General features: G+C 36.2%; 1 protein-coding gene across 8 annotated transcripts in view; it reads left to right on the forward strand.

The window, feature by feature from the left end:
- Positions 1 to 18,888, forward strand: part of YEATS4 (YEATS domain containing 4) — a 76,252-nt gene that overhangs the window by 4,475 nt on the left and 52,889 nt on the right. For 5 of the 8 annotated variants that reach the window (XR_005365398.1, XR_005365402.1, XR_005365400.1 and 2 more), the window contains exons 3-9: positions 2,494 to 2,560; positions 2,671 to 2,765; positions 6,939 to 7,031; positions 7,122 to 7,209; positions 12,877 to 12,968; positions 13,773 to 13,890; positions 17,589 to 17,693. Coding sequence is in view for 3 of the 8 variants with exons in the window: in XM_038549978.1 (XP_038405906.1) it covers positions 2,494 to 2,560; positions 2,671 to 2,765; positions 6,939 to 7,031; positions 7,122 to 7,209; positions 7,793 to 7,962 (513 nt within the window). In the remaining 5 variants the exon portion in view is untranslated. Of the gene's footprint in view, positions 1 to 2,493; positions 2,561 to 2,670; positions 2,766 to 6,938; positions 7,032 to 7,121; positions 7,210 to 7,792; positions 8,382 to 8,813; positions 8,871 to 12,876; positions 13,531 to 13,772; positions 13,891 to 17,588; positions 17,694 to 18,888 lie in introns of those variants that run through there. The other 3 variants (XM_038549980.1, XM_038549978.1, XM_038549977.1) reach the window with 3 other exon arrangements.

An 18,888-nucleotide genomic window follows, 5' to 3' on the forward strand; every position in this document is an offset into this window, starting at 1 on the left:
CCCTGGGTGGCGCAGCGGTTTGGCGCCTGCCTTTGGCCCAGGGCGCGATCCTGGAGACCCGGGATCGAATCCCACATCAGGCTCCCGGTGCATGGAGCCTGCTTCTCCCTCTGCCTATGTCTCTGCCTCTCTCTCTCTCTCTCTCTCTCTCTCTCTCTCTCTCTGGGACTATCATAAATAAATAAAAATTAAAAAAAAAAAAAAAAAAAAAAAAAAAGGTCTTATTTAAAACAACAACCCTTCAGTGACTACCTGTTGCCCTCAGGATAAAGTTAAAACTATCATATTTTAGGGGTGCCTGGCTCAGTCAGGCAGTCAGTAGAGCTTGTGACTCTTGATCTGGGGTTGTGAGTTCAAGCCCCATGTTGGGTATAGAGATGACTTAAAAATATAATCTTTAATTAAAAGAAGATTTTAGAAAGTCTGCCGTGGTCTTTCCTAATTCTGTCTGCATTCTTATCCCTTGCTGTGTTTGCCTCATCATTTCCTTATACTCTACATTAATTCCATCAATACTAGATTACTCTCAGTTTCCCAAAGGGACACTCTTAATTATCTTTATTCATTCCTTCCTACCTACTCCATTCTTAGTGTTTCTTTAGGTCTTAGCTTAAGTGTATTTCCCTTTGAGCTACTCTCTTGATCTCCAAAGATCTAGATTAGATGCCATTCCTGCAAATTTATACATATTGCCCTCCCTACACAGGTAACATTGAAATGCTGGTTTTCTTGTCAGCTCCCTACCCTAAGGATAAGAATCTGTTATTTACCATTGTAGCATCAGGTACCCAATATTGGTAGTCACTCATATTTGTAGAAAATAATGAATGTTTTCCCAAAGAGTCTTCAAACGTGCTTATGAAAATCTGCAAAAAATGTTCATAATATAAAGTGATGAAAGCAGGTATCAGTATATCATTATATGACCTCAGTTTTTTAAAAATGTGGATAATCACATAAAAAATGTCGTGAAAGCAAATAAAAAGATTAATGAACACTACTGTCAAGTGTGACTGATTCTGTTTTGCATCTTCTTATTTTTCTACAATGAATTTTTTTGAAAAAGCCACTTTTCCTAGGAGAATCCCTTTTGCGTGCCAGCACTAGTGAATATGCTCCTGTGCTTCAAAATAAAATTGAGTTTTCTGTCTGATGGTTCTAGGTTGCTTAGTTTAGTTGACCTTAGCTTTGTATAATAGAATTTTGTTCTTTAAACTTGCTTAGTTCTTAGATGTGCTTTAATTTATGTGCTTATTTCTATAAAGTATGTTGGAAATGTTTTTATAGAAAATAAAAATCTTCCCACCTCTCTACTCCTCCCCCAATAATTAATAAATAAATTAATTAATTAATTAAATAAATAAGTAAGTAAATCTATCTATCTATCTATCTATCTATCTATCTATCTATCTATCTATCTATCTATCTATCTATCTATCTTTGGGGCACCTCGGTAGCTTCGTTGGTTAAGAATCTGCCTTCAGGGATCCCTGGGTGGCGCAGCGGTTTGGCGCCTGCCTTTGGCCCAGGGCGTGATCCTGGAGACCCGGGATCGAATCCCATATCAGGCTCCCGATGCATGGAGCCTGCTTCTCCCTCTGCCTGTGTCTCTGCCTCTCTCTCTCTCTCTCTCTCTCTGTGACTATCATAAGTAAATAAATAAAAATTTAAAAAAAAAAAAAAGAATCTGCCTTCAGCTCAGATCATGATCCCAGGGTCCTGGTGGGATCCATCAGGCTCCTTGCTTGGCAGGGAGTCTGCTTCTCCCTCTTCCTCTGCCTGCCACTCCCCCTGCTTGTTCTCTCTCTCTCTCTTTCTCCCTTTATCTCTGCCAAATAAATTTTAAAAAGAAAATCAAAATTAATTTAGAGCATTGTCTGTAGAGATATATAAAAATAGGATTTGCAAAACAAGTGAATGATTGATGGGTATATTCCCGTATGAGTTCTGAAAGAATTCAAAGTGTCCTTTGTTTAAAGTAAATACCAAGGGCAGCCCTGGTGGCTTAGTGGTTTAGTGCCGCCTTTGGGCCAGGTTGTGATCCTAGAGACCCGGGATCGAGTCCCACGTCAGGCTCCCTGCACAGAGCCTGCTTCTCCCTCTGCCCCCACCCCTCTCTTTCTCTCTTTTTCTCTTTCTCACTCTGTGTCTCTCATGAATGAATAAAATAAAATCTTTAAAAAAAATAAAAAATAAATAAATACCAAATCTGGGTATAACTCATGTTTTTTAGAAAATTAGGAATCCAGTGGGGATTAAGGAGTGCACTTGTCATAGCAAGCACTGTGTAATGTGTGAAATTGTTGAATTACTATATTGTACACCTGAAACTATGAAATGTTAACTGTACATAAAAGTTTAAATAAAATAAAATAAAATTAGATTCCATAACATTTGAGGGAAAGTATATTTTATAAAATTAGGTACAATACTCAGTATATTTTACTATTTTTATTGTAGATGGCAGAACTAATTAATTCCTCTGTATTGTAGGATATGTCAGCATATGTGAAGAAAATCCAATTTAAATTACATGAGAGCTATGGCAATCCTTTAAGAGGTACAGTACAGTTTTTTGATTCATAATAGAAAATTTAACAAATTTAAAAAGATGTAGAAGACTATCAATTATTTATAATTTATAATTGTTTTATTTTTTTTTCTCTTCAGTTGTTACTAAACCTCCATATGAAATTACTGAAACAGGATGGGGTGAATTTGAAATAATCATCAAAATATTTTTCATTGATCCTAATGAAAGACCTGTGAGTAATAATAATCTTTGCATAAAATAGATTTTTATAATCGTAAAAATGTTATATACTTAATGAATAGTTTGTTATGTGTTAACATTTTTATTCAGATAAACTTTATGTAAGCTTTTAGCATGATGTATGTATCTTGCCATGAGTTAAGTAAGGTTTTTCATTTTTATGGGGAGTGCATCTCGAAACTTAGTTTTCAAGCATGGAAAGAAGGGATATAATGTGGACATTTCTCAGAAAGAAACCATGGAATAATGTGATTACTATAGCAAAAAAGCTTAAAATTCATTAATAATTATTTGGTTATCAGTAATAAGACTAATCCATTTGTTGTCTGGAATGAGAGTATCCAGCTTTTTATAGTAAAAAAAACCCTAGCAACAGTCTTTCTGCTTTTTCAAGTTGCTATCAGTATTAGCAGCTTTACTTTCTATTTTATTCATGAATTTTTATTTATAACCACTGATTTTTTTTTTCGTTTGATCTCTTATTAGATTATTGCTTGGTAATGTAAAAAGTCCCTTAAAACTTTCACTTTGATCCCTCAGGAGTTTTGTGAGATTGATGATATCATCTTAGAGATGAGGATTCTAAGGTTTGGGGATCAAGTCATATGCTCAAAAACACAAACTGTGGCAGAACTAGTTTTTGAACCCAAGTTATTTGCATTCAGACCTCACATTCTTTCCATTACCCTTTCTTTTGGCTAAAACCACTCAACTTGTTCTGTTTGTAAACCCATAGGGTCACAACTCAGTTATGGCTCTCTCCTTCCACATTGTTATTGTTGGTATTTAACCCTAGTTTCAGGTCATCACCATTAATTTTCATCTTGGTAGATTGAGTTCATTCCTTTAGCACCAAACATTTACACTTTAGTAATCAGGTTACATTTTGAAAATTGTATGTGCTTCTAAAGGAGCTGTGACTTGGGCCTGTAGTTCAGAAAATTAGTTCTTAGTGGACTGCACCAAAGATATCGGAATTTTTTAAAAATGGAAACTCTGGATCCCATCCCCTGGAGAGTCTGATTTAGTAGGTTTGGATTGGGGCCAACACCCCGGGTGATTCTGGTGCACAGTAATATTTAGGACCAACAGATAGAGGCCACACTCTTCCTACATAGGAATTCAAAGTGAGAGTCTTGTTTGGTCTTGCTGTCTCCAGTAGAGAGACTATTGAGTTTTGTTGTTAAGTGAAACATCCTATTCATATTTGGGGTAGTTCAAGTGGTAAGAAAGCTCTAGTTTATGTTAAGCTTCATTCAGTTTTTTACTGATAACTATTCATACATTTGTTTTTTTTTTCTCCCAAATAACATTTATAGCTCATTTAACTATTTTCCATGTGATGAGGTTTCCAGATCTCCTATCTTCTTTTTGTCCTTCTAGAATACTCTCAACAGGGCACCTGGGTGACTCAGTTAAGTATCTGCCTTTGACCCAGGTCATGATCCTCAGGGTCCTGGGAATGAGCCCCGCGTTGGGCTCCCTGCTCAGTGGGGAGCCTGCTTCTTGCTCTCCCTGTGCTGCTGCCCCCTGCTTATGCTTTCTCACATTCTGTCAAATAAACAAAATCTTAAAAAAAAAAAAAAATACTTTGAAAAGACATTATATTCTACCTGGCAAGAAATTATTAATGTCCATTATTTGCCAATATACTATTCAAGGATACAAGGATGAGATACTGCTCTTGTCCTTAATGAAAATAGTCTGTTAGGGAGAAAACACAGAAATACAGCAGATGTTGAGAGAGAAGAAAAATCTGCTACTGGGGCAGAAACTCTTTTTAACTTTGTGAGATTGCATAGCCTCACCTGGCTGTCCTTCATCTGTCTTACCCACCACTCCCAATTGGAAAATACACCTCTGAAAGAAGTCATTGTGTCATATAACTTCATTATGAAACCATTCTCAAAGTCCACTCTTGGAAAGAATGGTTATTGTACTTCTGCAGTAATTAATTTATTGAATACGTTTCCATACAGATCTACACAGGCCTAAATTTTATTACCCAAGAACTGATGTCGTATTCTTTTAGTATGATGAAACCATTATACTTTAGTAATTGTTGGCTCTTTAAGTCATGAAGGCTTATTTAAAATATAAAAGAAAGACAAAAGTAATGTGTGATTTATTTCTGTTACCCAGTAACCTATTATATATTAAACCATTCTAAAAGGAATGGTTGTTCCAAAAAAAAAAAAAAAAAAAGCTAAAATTGGGTTTTTATTCTAGAAATATTTTCATGGCTAGCATAGGCATTTTCATTGCTCTGAGAATCTTCAAACACCTGTCAAAATTAGAGACATCTGTCTTTACGTTTTTCATTGTCTTTATCTATATGAATGGTTTTAGGTGTCTGAATAATAAATTCAAGGAAGGACAGTTTTATGACAGTTTTAAGTTCTTAAATTGTAAAACTAAGATATGCACATGGTTTTAAAAAAGATTTTAAAAACAAAAAATAGAAGTCTCCTGTGTCAATTTCTTAGGGCTGCCATAACAAAGCATCATAAGCTGAGTGGCTAAAAACAACAGGTATCTCACAGTTCTGGACACTAGAAGTCCAAAATCAAGGGTATTGGTCATGCTCTCTCCAGAACCTCTAGGGAAGGATCCTTTCTTGCCTCTACTAGTTCCTGGTAGCCACAGGTGTTTCTTGGCATTGGTGGCATAACTAAAATCTTTGCCTTCATTGTCACCTGGCTCCTCTCCCTCCTTGTCTCTGTGTCATGTTGGATTAGGGCTTAACCTGAGAACTCCCATCTTAAATTGATTACATCTGTTTCAAAAGAAGGTCACATTTACTAGTACTGAGGGTTAGGGCTTCGGCATATCTTTTAGGGGGACACAGTTCAACCCATCACATCTTTATCCCATCTCTGGCCCCTTCCGTAGGAAAACTACAATGATTGTTTTCAGTTTCTCTAGAAATTACTCCCATGCATCTCATATATTTAAATCTCTGTGTTCAGATTTTTCAGTTTTCAGTAGGACCTGTCATCATCTCCTCATGTCATGACAGATGATCCTTTTTCTTCATTGTTCCAGGTTTTTTTCATTTCATTGGAGGAATTTTTTTAGAAAGGATGCCTGAGAAATAAACCTTCAGAGCCATTGCTACCTGAAAATATCGTTATTTTTACCTCATACTTGATTGTTTGGGTAAAAAAGTCTAAATTTCACAGGGGATATGCTTTCTTGTCTTTGAGTGATTGGAGAAAGGAAGGTTAACAGGCCCAGCCACCGCAAAGCATTCTTGACTTCTGTACTTGGTAGCGTTGGGCTTGAAGCCTCCCTGTCTCTGCTGGCTCCAACCTCTGCTGCTGTTTTCTCCCTTAGCTTTTCATGTTGTGAATTTCTCTTTATCCACCTGTGTGGTCTTACCTCCTTTTTGTCTACTTGAGAAATTTGTCAAATTATCTTTAAGTATGGCGTATGATACATGCTCCTTATAATTATTTTAGCTAACCGTTTGGAAAATTCTTTGAGGCCTCTGAATTGGTTTCTACACCTTCAACATCAACTCTACTGTTTTACTAGCCAACTTTTATTTTGCTCAAGTAATCACGCATTGTGCTGCAAAGCTTTTCCTTTGATTTCATGTTATACATGTTTTTATGTATTTTGAAGACCTGTTGCTTCTACCAAAGTGAATTAACATTGACTGACTTTTGTTTATTATGTTATAGACCACCAGAGAAAATATCTTGGCGTCACTGAGCATTTTAGTATTGGTTATTTATTTTGAAAGTGTCAAATCTTTTCTCCCTCTGTAAATTTGTAAACTAATCTTCACAGAATAACTGTCAAAATTAATCTGATTTCACTTATGGAAGTAAAAAAAATTCCCATCTTCATGATTTTCCAGCTTAGTTTCTATAGCTGTATTTCATGTTATTTTTCTACATAGTCTTTCTGTAGAGATGTTTTATAACATCCATACCTACCCTCTTTAAAACACTCAGCTTTAGTAGATGTGGATGGACAATAATACCTAATAGAAAAACAGAAGTACAGAATTTGATTTGCCACACAGTAAGTTGTAGTTAAGATAATTCTGCATTTGACATGTTAACTAATTCTACTTTCTAATTCAGTTACAGAAATCATGATGTCTCACGGTGATGAAAACCATTGCACAGATGTGACATCTGTTTTTATTTCACAGGTAACCCTCTATCATTTATTAAAGCTGTTTCAGTCAGACACCAATGCAATGCTGGGAAAAAAGACAGTGGTTTCAGAGTTCTATGATGAAATGGTAAGAAGATTTTATAATGAGAATTTTAAAAGCATTTTAAGTTATAGAACTTTGAAGTTATTGGGCTATTTTTTCATTCTATCCCATTAGATATTTCAAGACCCAACAGCAATGATGCAACAATTGTTAACAACATCTCGCCAGCTAACATTAGGAGCCTATAAGCATGAAACAGAATGTAAGTGCCATGAATTCATAATTAATCCTAAAAAATGATGTATTCTATAATGGTGAAAAGATTATGATTAGTGACTATTATTGTTTTTCTAAGGATATATAAAAGTAAATTTTTTAAGAGTTAAAAAATATACTATACAGTATAGTACTGTAAATGTATTTTCCTTTAACATTTTTTTCTAGCTTACTTTATTATACAGACTAAATATATATAATATTCAAAATATGTGTTAATTGATTCTTTGTCAGTAAGGCTTCCTGTCAACAGTAGTCTCTTAGTAGTGAAGTGTTTGGGAAGTTAAGTTATACACAGTTTTGACTGTCACCGGGTTGGGTAAGGGAGAGTGGTCAGCACCCCTAAAGTCTGTGTTGTTCAAGGGTCAACTGTAATTGTGTTCTGCAAGGTTCTTCACACAGACTTTATGACCAAAGACTAGTAAACAGAAAATGGTTGAGTGACAGGTTAAGCAAGATTAATGAAAAGCTATCTTTAAATGTAATTAGGGAATAAAAGTATTTCAGAGAATGTGAGAGGCTTTTACCCTTTTTTTTTTTTTTAAGATTTATTTATTTATTCATGATAGACATAGAGAGAGAGAGAATGAGGCAGAGACACAGGCAGAGGGAGAAGCAGGCTCCATGCCGGGAGCCCGACGCGGGACTCAATCCCGGGACTCCAGGATCGCGCCCTGGGCCAAAGGCAGGCGCTACACCGCTGAGCCACCCAGGGATCCCCTGTCTTTTACCTTTCTGAAAGTACATATACTTTGTGAATAATTTAAAACATCCTTCTTAGGGGTTTCTATAGTAATACATATTTTTTTTCCTTGTCTCTCTCCTGCCTCACCCTAGCATCTGGCAAAGTGCCTTTCACTCAGTATGTGTTTGTTAATTGATATGGAGAGAGAGGGAGCAAAGGAATAAAAATTTTTGCATAGTAAAACGCTCTAAACAAAGTCTAAAGGCAGACAAGCCACGAAAAAATATCGTACTCCTATCACAAATGACTAGTTTCCTTAAGGTATAAAGAGCTCCTACACATCAGTAAGAAATGCCGATAACTAAAAAGTTTCTGCACAGCAAAGGAAAGCACCACCAAAATGAAAAGGCAACATACTGAATGGGAAAAAACATATTTACAGATTATATATCTGATAAGGGGTTAATATCCAAAACAAAGAACTCCACAACTCAATAGCAAAAAAGAAGCAAATAATCCAGTTTAAAAATGAGATCGTTTTCCAAAGAAGACCTACAGATGGCCAACAGGTACATGAAAAGGTGCTCAGTATCACTAATCTTCAGAGAAATGCAACTTAAAATTAGAATGAGATATGACCTCACACCTAGAAAATGGCTGTTATCTAAGGGACAAGAAATAAGTGTTGGCAAGGATGTAGAGAAAAGGAAACCCTGATGCACTGTTGGTAGGAATATAAGTTGGTGCAGCCACTATGGAAAACAGCATGGAAATTTGAAAATTTCAAAAAATTAAAAACAGAACTACCATATGATTCAGTAATGCCACTTCTGGATATTTCTCTGAAGAAAACAAATATTAATTGAAAATCGAGGTGCTAATAGAGTCCCCCATTTTAATTGCAGCATTATTTGCAATAGCCCAATATGAAAACAACCTAAGTGTCTATTGATGAACGAATAAAGAAAATGGGGTGTATACACAACGGAATATTATTCAGCCGTAAAAAAGAAGGAAATCTTAACATTTGTGACAACATGGATGGACCTTGAGGGCATTATGCTAAGTGAAGTAAGTCAGAAAGACAAATGCCAAATGATCTCACTTCCATATGAAATATTAAAAAACAAACAAACAAACAAAACAACCCACAGTGCCTAGGCAGCTCGGTCAATTAAGCGCGTCTGACTCTTAGTTTTTGGCTCAGGTCATGATCTCAGAGTTGAGATCAAGTACGACATTGGGCTTCACACTCAGCAGGGAGTCTGCTCCTCTCTCACCCTCTCCCCCTATTCACACAGGCATTCACACTCTTTATCTAAAAATAAATAAATCTTTAATAAATCTTTTTTTTTTTAATTTTTATTTATTTATGATAGTCACACACAGAGAGAGAGAGGCAGAGACATAGGCAGAGGGAGAAGCAGGCTCCATGCACCGGGAGCCCAACGTGGGATTCGATCCCAGGTCTCCAGGATCGCGCCCTGGGCCAAAGGCAGGCGCTAAACCACTGCGCCACCCAGGGATCCCTAAAAATAAATAAATCTTAAAACAAGCTCATAGAGACCAGATTGGTGATTGTCATAGGTGAGGGTGGGAGGTTGGTGAAATGGCTGAAAGGGGTCAAAAGGCACAAACTTCCAGTTATAAAATAAATAAGTCATGGGGATGTAACTAGTTAGCAATACTGTATCGCATATTGTAAAGTTGCTAAGAGATCTTAAAAGTTCTCATCACCGGAAAAAAAATTTTGTAACTGTGGTGACAGACTTACTGTGATGATCATTTTGCAGTATATACAAATATGGAATCATTATGTTGTACACCTGAAACTAATATGTCGGTTCTACCTCAATTTTTAAAAAGTCAATATGATAGAAAAAATAGCAAAGGAAAGACAGACAATCCATAAAAAGGGAGAAATGTCTCTTCTAAACTTAAAAAGATTGGTCAGCCTCAGTAGTAAAAATAGAATGCAAATTACTCTGAAATACCGTTTTTAACCTTTTTGGGTAACTGAGACCAAGGAGTTGATGCAGTAGGGAAACAGACATACAATGCCAGTAGGATTGTAAATTAATAGAACCTTTAAGAGTCATTTGCCATTCCTTCAAAGTTACAAATACATATATCCTTCGACCCAACAGTTGTACTTGCAGGAGTTTATCCTACCAATGTGCTGATTTTCCCGCAAGTATACTGAAATGATTTTGCACAGCAGACACATATAGCATTGTTTGTAAAAGAAAAAATGGAAATACTCAATGTACATCAAAGGGGACAGATTAATATCCATTAGGTGAGATCATCTGTAGCCATTAAAAGAATGAGACAGCTGTATGGTAGATACAGAATAGGCTTTTAGACATAAGCAAGATGTAGCGCAGTTTGTCGATAGTGTGATACCACTTGTTTTGGGGACGAGAAGAAATCACACATCTAAGTGTGATGTGTGCTGGTCTGTGGACAAATTATTTCTGGAAAGATACCAAATAAACCTAAAACTGATTGTCTCCAGGAAGAAACACTGGTGGGTGGGTGGGGCAGGAGTGAAAGGAGACATTTTTTTCATTATCTACGCTTTTCAGTCTTTTAATTTTTGAGCCTTTAATTTCTGTTTCAAAAGCAATTTCAAAGTTAAAAGCAGTGAAAGAAATCACAAAGAAAAATAAGGATCATTTTGACAATATAAAATTGTATTATTGTATTTTAAAATGTATCATAAAAAGAAAGTCACCAGCTGTATAAATATTGCATGTTTTTAATGTGCTAGATGCTTTACATTTATTACTTAATCCTCAGCCTCTGAGAAATACAGTTTTAACTATACTAAATAGAAACCAGATTGAGGGAGACTTAGGAGATATCAGCGTTAGCTAATAAGGGGCCAAGGTTGTATTTGAACTAAAGTGTTTCTGATTTCAAAGCGTTTTTCTCCCCCACCAAACCATGCTGCTTCGAGTTAGTGTTCATTTTATCAAAAGTACAACCATGGGACACGTGGGTGGCTCTGGTTGAGCGGCTGCCTTCGGCTCGGGGTGTGATTGGGGCCCCAGGATTGAGTCCCACATCGGACTTGATCCCTGTGAGGAGCCTGCTTCTTCCCCTGCCTGTGTGTCTGCCTCTCTCTCTTTCTTGAAAAAACAAAATCTTTAAAAAAAAGTACAACTGTGCTTTAATAGTCATCAGCAGCAGTTACCTGAAATGTCCACAAGATGGAAATGGTAGACAAAAGTAGGCATTTTTCTTTGTAAAACAAAATGCTGCACTGTCCAAGTGGGGTATTTAAATAGGTGTATTCTATTTTGCAGTAATGATATTGTCTTTAGTAATTTGTTATATAACAGGCTTAGAAGGTTAAATATCATTTAGTGTTCCTCTACCATAATGGTAGTTAGGATGGCTTTTTATGTACCTGACCATATTCTAGATACTTTATATACATTAATTCGTTTAAAATTTTTGAATAAAGTTTTACATATGAACTTCTTACATAAAAGTTTACAGGTCTGCTTTCCTAAGATGCTAGCTGGTCATTAATACCAGTAGGAATCATTCCACAAACACCAAGAAAGTAGAAAAACTCAACTAAGGGCACATTATCTCCCAGAATTTCTGCAAAACCATTAAAACTAGTTTGGGGGAAAGAAATAGGTTGCAAAATAAACTAAATGAGACAATTAAAACTAGAAGTTAGGGGCACCTGGGTAGCTCATTTGGCTAAACATTTACCTTTGGCTCGGGTCATGATCCCAGGATACTGGGATTGAGCTCTGCAGGAGCCCACATCCAGCTCCCTTGCTCAGTGGAGAGTCTACTTCTCCCCTGTCACCCCCCCTCCTACACCCCCGCTCCTTGTCTTGTGCTCTCTGGCTCACTCTCTCTGGCAAATAAATAAAATCTTAAAAAAAAAAAAAAATCAGATAAAACTTCAGAGAGCTGTACTGTAGGCCTATGTTGGGAGGTTTTAAATAAAACCAGAAGTTAAAATTTTTAAAAAATGTTTTTCACATAATATGAGGTGTTCATTATGTTCTCGTTATAATATGCATCATTATAATGGGAAGTGGGCATAGAAATAACAACAGTGGCACAGCTAGTAAATGGTACAGCTGGAATTTAAACCTAGGTGGTTACTGCTAATCTTTTTCTTAAAAAGGTAAGGGTTTGTTTTACTGGTGTGATTGTTTTTCTTTTTTTAACTAAGTTTTTTTTTTTTAAGATTTTTATTTATTTATGAGAGACAGAGAGAGAGAGAGAGGCAAACACAGGAAGAGGGAGAAGCAGGTTCCATGCAGCGAGCCCCATGTGGGACTCCATCCCAGGCCTCTAAGATCACACCCTGGGCCAAAGGCAGGTGCTCAACCGCTGAGCCACCCAGGGATCCTCTACTGGTGTGATTCTTTTTTTTTTTTTTTTTAAGAGGTTTGTTTGTTTGTTTGTTTTAATTCATTCATGAGAGAGACACAGAGAGAAGCAGGCTCCATTCAGGGAGCCCGATGTGGGACTTGATCCCAGGACTTCAGGATCATGCCCTGGGCTGAAGGCGGTGCTAAACTGCTGTGCCACCAGGGCTGCCCTACCGGTGTGATTCTATGTAAGTTTTACCTGTACATATATTGAAGAGCGCTATTTAGTTAGCTCTTATTGGCTGGGTGTCTCTTGGATTGTATGCCACCTTATTTCCAAATTAACATGGGTATGGGGAGAAAAACTAGGACATTATATCTTAACATCTTAATTGGGAAAGAAAATGTGAATGGCCATAATTTCAACCTTAGTTGTAGAAAACATCTTGGATTCTCTTGTGAGAGTTTAAACTTTCTACCCACTTCCCTGTGTTTAATGTGTCTTAAGTTTACATTTCATCATGGAAACTGACCTAAGGAAATGCCATATTTATTACTGTCTGACATACTTTAGATGTGAGAAAAATGAAATAGTTCAATAAAAATATGTTTTCCTTAGTTGCAGAACTTGAAGTGAAAACCAGAGAAAAATTAGAAGCTGCGAAGAAAAAAACAAGCTTTGAAATTGCAGAGCTTAAGGAGAGATTAAAGGCAAGTCGTGAAACTATAAATTGTTTAAAAAATGAAATCAGGAAACTTGAAGAAGATGATCAGACAAAAGAGATATAAACAGTTCTAAGAGAACTTGCTAGTAAGCTAAGCTGAAAATAAGATGGACTTTAAGGGAGAAATGGACTGCAGATGCTATGGTGTTTCTTAGAGAAACAGCACATGTAGTTGTTGGCCACAGATTTCCCAGCAAGGGGATCAAAGGATTTGTACTTTTCAAGCAATCTTTAAGGTAAAATATATGTATGTAATAAGAAAGAATGCTGTATAGGCATTTTATCAACCCATTTTAGGGTAATTCTCATGTTAAGCACAATTTTAAAAATTTTTTTGCATTGTATGTATAGCTTATCCTTTTGACAGGCATCACAATTTCATATTAATGTGTAAGTTGTACAAATTTTGTATTTTCCTGGTAGAATTAGTGGGTAAATTAACATGTATATTTAATTTTTAAAGTTCTTAACCTGTCCCCATCCTACCTCTTTTGTATGTTGTGCCCACTGCCCAGTAAGCACTCAATAAATGTAGTTTATAGATCTTGTGTCTGCCTCTTGATGTGTTTCTTCCTCTTTAAATAAGCACCTGTAACTCTCTCATTACAATTAATGTATCTCCATTGTATGGCAAAGATCATATTCTAAGTGTTGTTCTGCCTAAGTACTGCAGTGTCATTAGTTTTCACTTAGAAAATATATAATCCTTCATACATTTTCCAAAGATACATAGGAAGCAACTATGTATCAACTTCACATATGACCCCTGATTTCTCCATTTTCTCCTCAGCCTCCTGTTCAGGTCCACGTAGTGAGCCCTGTACTTTTGGACTCATCTAATTGGAACACTTAGTAGTACTTACATCCACATGGGCTGATCTGTCTGGGAAACCTAGGAACAACAATAGGTAGGAAAGTATTTTGGAAAACATGTAACATTAATATTAGTTAATGGCAACCATGCCTATATTTAATGTAAGAGTCTGTATTCTTTGTATAGTATTTAAGATCTACTCTAGCACTTAAAGTTAGTTTTTATCTATCTGCCCTATAGGTTAGTTACTTTGAATGTGTACTTTGTTGCTTTATTTTTAAGTTGGTGCTTATAGGCATTATGAGATTGTGCAAAGGTCTGTCTCCGTAGTCTTAAAATTTTTGCCAGGCGCTGTGGGATTGGAAGTGGCACTTCTAGTCGTGCCAGGCATCATTCATCTTTCCCCTACCTCCTATCCAGTGCCCACAGTATAGGGTGGGGTCTGGGGATTGACCAGAAATTCTAATGAGGGAAAAGTCCCATTCTACTTGAGGGACCCTGACACGGGAGATTATCCCTTCATTATTCTAGTTCGATTAAGCACCAAGAATGTTTTGGTTCATAGAGATAGGTCTGACTTTATGCATGGAGTCTGAGTCCAAAATAGATCATCATGGCTCAGTCTTGCCGCTCTTATTTCTGTGTGTCGTCTTTATGCAAACTTTCTAACTCAAGACCACCCAATTTTAAAATGGACAAAGGATTAAATAGACATTTTTCCAAGGAAATACAAATAGCCACTAAGCACATGAGATGCTCAATATCATTAGTCATTAGGAAAATGCAAATCAGAACCACAATGAGATCCCACTTTTATCCCAACCAGGCATCTATAATTATAAACAAAACAAAAAAATTAATGAGGATATGGAGAAATTGGAACCCTCATGCACTGCTGGTGGGAGTGTAAAAAAGTGCAGCCCAGTTAGGAAAATAGGCGGTTCCTCAAAACGTTAAGTTTGGTTATGCTAATGATCCAGTAATTCTGCTAGGTGTGTACCCGAGAGAAATGAAAACATGTTCGTGTAGAAACTTGTACATGAATGTTGATGACGGAATTGTGCACAGTAGCCAAATAGGAAACAACACCCAAATACCCATCAACTGATGAATGAATACATGTGGTGTAGCCACACAACGGAATATTATTTGGCCAGAAGGGAATAAGTACAGATTCGGCTGCATCATGAACAAACCTTAAGAACATGCTAAGTGATAGAAGTCAGACACAAAAGCCTCGTATTGTATGATTCCATTTGTATGAAATTGCCAGAATAGGCAAATCTGTAAAAACAGAAAGTTGATTAGTTGTCAGGGGATGGGAAGAAGGGGATTTCTGTTTGGGGTGATAAAATGTTCTGGAATTAGTGATGATTGCACAATCTTGTGAATATACAGAAACAGTTGTACATTTTAAAAATAGTTTAAATGAACACTATAAATTTGATCTAAAAAATGTTTAAGCCTTTAAGTGGCAAATTTTGTTGAGAATTATACAAATTTTAAAAATATTCTATAAGATCTTTTTATTTCCCCATTCTTCTACAAGTGAAAGAGAATATTTCTTTACCAAGGATTCATTCATTGAGCTAAAGGCTAAGAACAATTAAAAGAAGCACAATTGGGATCCCTGGGTGGCTCAGCGGTTTAGCGCCTGCCTTCGGCCCAGGGTGTGATCCTAGAATCCCCACAGGGAGCCTGCTTCTCCCTCTGCCTGTGTCTCTGCCTCTCTGTGTCTCATGAATAAATAAAAATAAATACAATCTTTAAAAAAAAAATAAAAAAAGAAGCACAACTGGTTAGGCAGCTCACTTTTTAAAAGAATATCAAAGCACAAGTTTCATTTTTCTAAATGGTGTGGTAGATAGTGTTGCTATCTAATTTTATACAGGAGACTAAGGGACTATAACTAGGTGTCAACCAAAAATGTGACTCAGGTTAGTAATAGGCTTTCTGCCTCTATAATACTTAATTTTTATGTTCAGAGCATTGGCACTTTTAATTATTGTTCATGCCTAAATCTTAAATTTCCTTTCTTTAACCAATTGGAGTAATTTAAGACAATCAGATAGGAACATCAGATGGCAAGAATGCAAAGCATTGAGATAAAAATCTTGCTAGCTATTAGTAATATTCAAGAAAATTCTGGTGTTAAGCTCTGTTGGATGGAATATTAAGAAATCTCTTGATCTGCTTAGAATCTGGGGAATGTGAGATGGTAGGGGGAATAGGGCATATAGATGAAACAAGATTGGCCTTATGTTGATAATTTTTGAAGTTGAGCAACAGGAATTATTCTTTCTACTTTTGTATATGTTTGAGATTTCCACAAAAATTTTTTAACATCAGATGGAAGAAACCACTAAAATTCCACTTTTCTTCTCCCAGAAGTCCATAACTGATAAAGAGTAAGTTATTTTAATCAGAATACACTCCCAGATGACAATAGCTTCCAATTGCATAGTTTACATGTTTACTTCTGTATTTTTTATTTTAATAATTCTAACAAATTCTTCACTGTTGATTGAATATGATGAAAGTCTGGAAGGATGAAGGTGCCTCACTGGCTCGGTCAGTTTAGTGTCTGCTTCCTGATTTTGGTTCATCTTGTGATCTCAGGGTTATGATTTCCAGGTCATGAGATTGAGCCCTATGAGGGGCTCCGCACTGAAGGTATAGCCTGCTTAAGATTCTCTCCCAAACCTTAAGAATATGCAAATTTAAATAGCAGCTATTTCTCATCCATTTAGGATAACATAAATGTTTCAGATAAGTATTGATAAAGATACCGCTAATGATACAAAAGGATAGACCAGAAACATAGGCCATCTGGTAGATGGAGATGGGTAATATTTATTTTTTGTGTATCTGAAATTCAAATTTTACTAGACGTCCTATATTTTTACTTACTATTATCTGACAATTCTACATCTATCTCAGATAGGAAAGGTTTTCAAAAAACAAAAAAATAAGACTGCCCAGTGCTAGCAAGAGAGTGGGGAAACAGCTTACTCATACACTGATGAGATCATGAATTGGTTCAACATTTTGGGAGGACAATTTGGCATTAACTACTAAAATAATCTGAGTCAGAAATTTTATTCCTAAAATTTACATTTGTTTAATTTTATTGAAGTAAGTGATTAGACTTTTAAGAATAAATATATTGCTTAGGAACATTTATCCAAATATGCAAGATACATACAAGGATCGTCACTGTAGCATGTTTGCAATATCAAAAAAAATTGTAAAGAAGGTAAATGGCATCAATAAGATCTGCATAAATTATGCTATAGTGATACAATGGATTCCTCTGTGGTTGTCAAAATGAATAAAGCAGACCTAGGGATGCCTGGCTGGCTCAGTCAGCATGCGACTCTTGATCTTGGGATTATGATCTTGAGCCCCATGTTGGGTTGTAGAGATTACTTAAATTTTAAAAATGAATAAAGCAAAAAAGAAAGCAGTTCTCTATTATCTGACATGAAAAGATACCTGGATTATATGTGTTAGGGAGATAAAAGGCAGTTTGCAAAACTTCCTAATTTTATTTTTTGTAAATAATATGTTAGAGTATGGAGAGAAAAATCGCTTGGAGGAGTTTTTACCAATGGTAACAATAGGAAGAGGAATTATAGGGACTGTTGCTATCTACATTGTATATGTGTATGTTCGAATTTTTGCATTAAGAAGTATGTATTTCCTTTAAGTGAAAGGGAATAACAAAATAGTTTAAATGAAAAGGAAAAAACAGATGTCTTGATTAACGGAACATTGCCTCCTGTGAGCCAGATCATTATGAAGTGTCACGTGGCAGTTCAGAGAAATGAAACATGACTTCTGAATGATTCGAGAAGCTGAAGGACCAAGACTTCAGAAACTACTGGAGAGACTCAGGTAAGATCCTTGTCCTCTGTGCATCAACTAGTGAACTGGGATAAATAACATCATGATCGTGATATAAAAATAGGTGATTAAAAGTAGGGGTTTTATCTGTCTTCTGTCCCAGCCTGGACTCTCTGGTCTGACTTTTTAATTATTTGTAGTTATTCTTAATTATTTGTAGCTATTTTTAAATTACTTTGTGTAATATGCCCCATGATATTCTTAATTCCGGGTAGCCTCTCCTCCCCACCCCAGCCTGTTTACTTTCCTACTTTTGCTGGCTACCCAGCCTGGCTTAACTGTTCTCTGTCCTCTACTAGGCTTCACTGCTCTTCAGTAATTCCTTAGTCTACCCTTAGTGAATTCATCATTGCTGTTTGAAAATTTCCAGTGAACTGAATCACTGCTCCCCTTATTCACTAAATAAGAGTCATAAAACTGGGAGTTTAGAGAACATCTAATTCAGTTCCCCCATTTGATGAGAGAATACGGTCTTGCAGAAATTAAATGACTTTCAAAGTCACACAACCTGTTGGGGCCAGGTAGAATTTGAATTCAGCATTTTCTAACTCAGCAATCATCGTACTAGAGCATCAGAGTACAGCTCCATCAAGGCTTAGACAAAATTGTATGAATTGGCAGTCACCTTGGAAACTAACTTTATAAGAATGAAGGAAGGATGTACTATTACTGATACTCAAAATCCCTATCATCAAAACTTTGGTTTATTCTCCTTCCAGCTAATCTGGTCAAATCATGATCTCAAAATTAATGAGAATTGTCATCCCTACTTGGTTTAATTACATGCATGAATTGAAACCACAAGTCTGTTTACTCTTATTGTGCACATCAGCAGATGACCTCAGTTCTTACATCACTGAGATCACTGATGCCATTCAAATTGACCCTGTTCATCTCCAGCCAGGCAAAGTTTTTCTTTGTTCCTACCAAATCGTGCTTTCTTTCATCGCCCTCATGTTCTTCCCATCTGTAGTTTTCATTCCAATCTATACTATCTACTATTGCAAATGTATAATTGGGGGAAATCATTTCACTTTCCTGAGCCTCAAGTTTGTTTTAGTGAATATGAATATACTGCCCACCTCATAGAATTCTGGTTAAGGGAAAACAAAATAGCATATGTCAAGGCACTCTGAATGGTAAGAATAAAGAATAATGATTCTGTCAAGCTGTTTGTAAAAATTTT

Source organism: Canis lupus, chromosome 10, assembly GCF_011100685.1.
Source record: "Canis lupus familiaris isolate Mischka breed German Shepherd chromosome 10, alternate assembly UU_Cfam_GSD_1.0, whole genome shotgun sequence".
Lineage (NCBI taxonomy): Eukaryota > Metazoa > Chordata > Mammalia > Carnivora > Canidae > Canis > Canis lupus.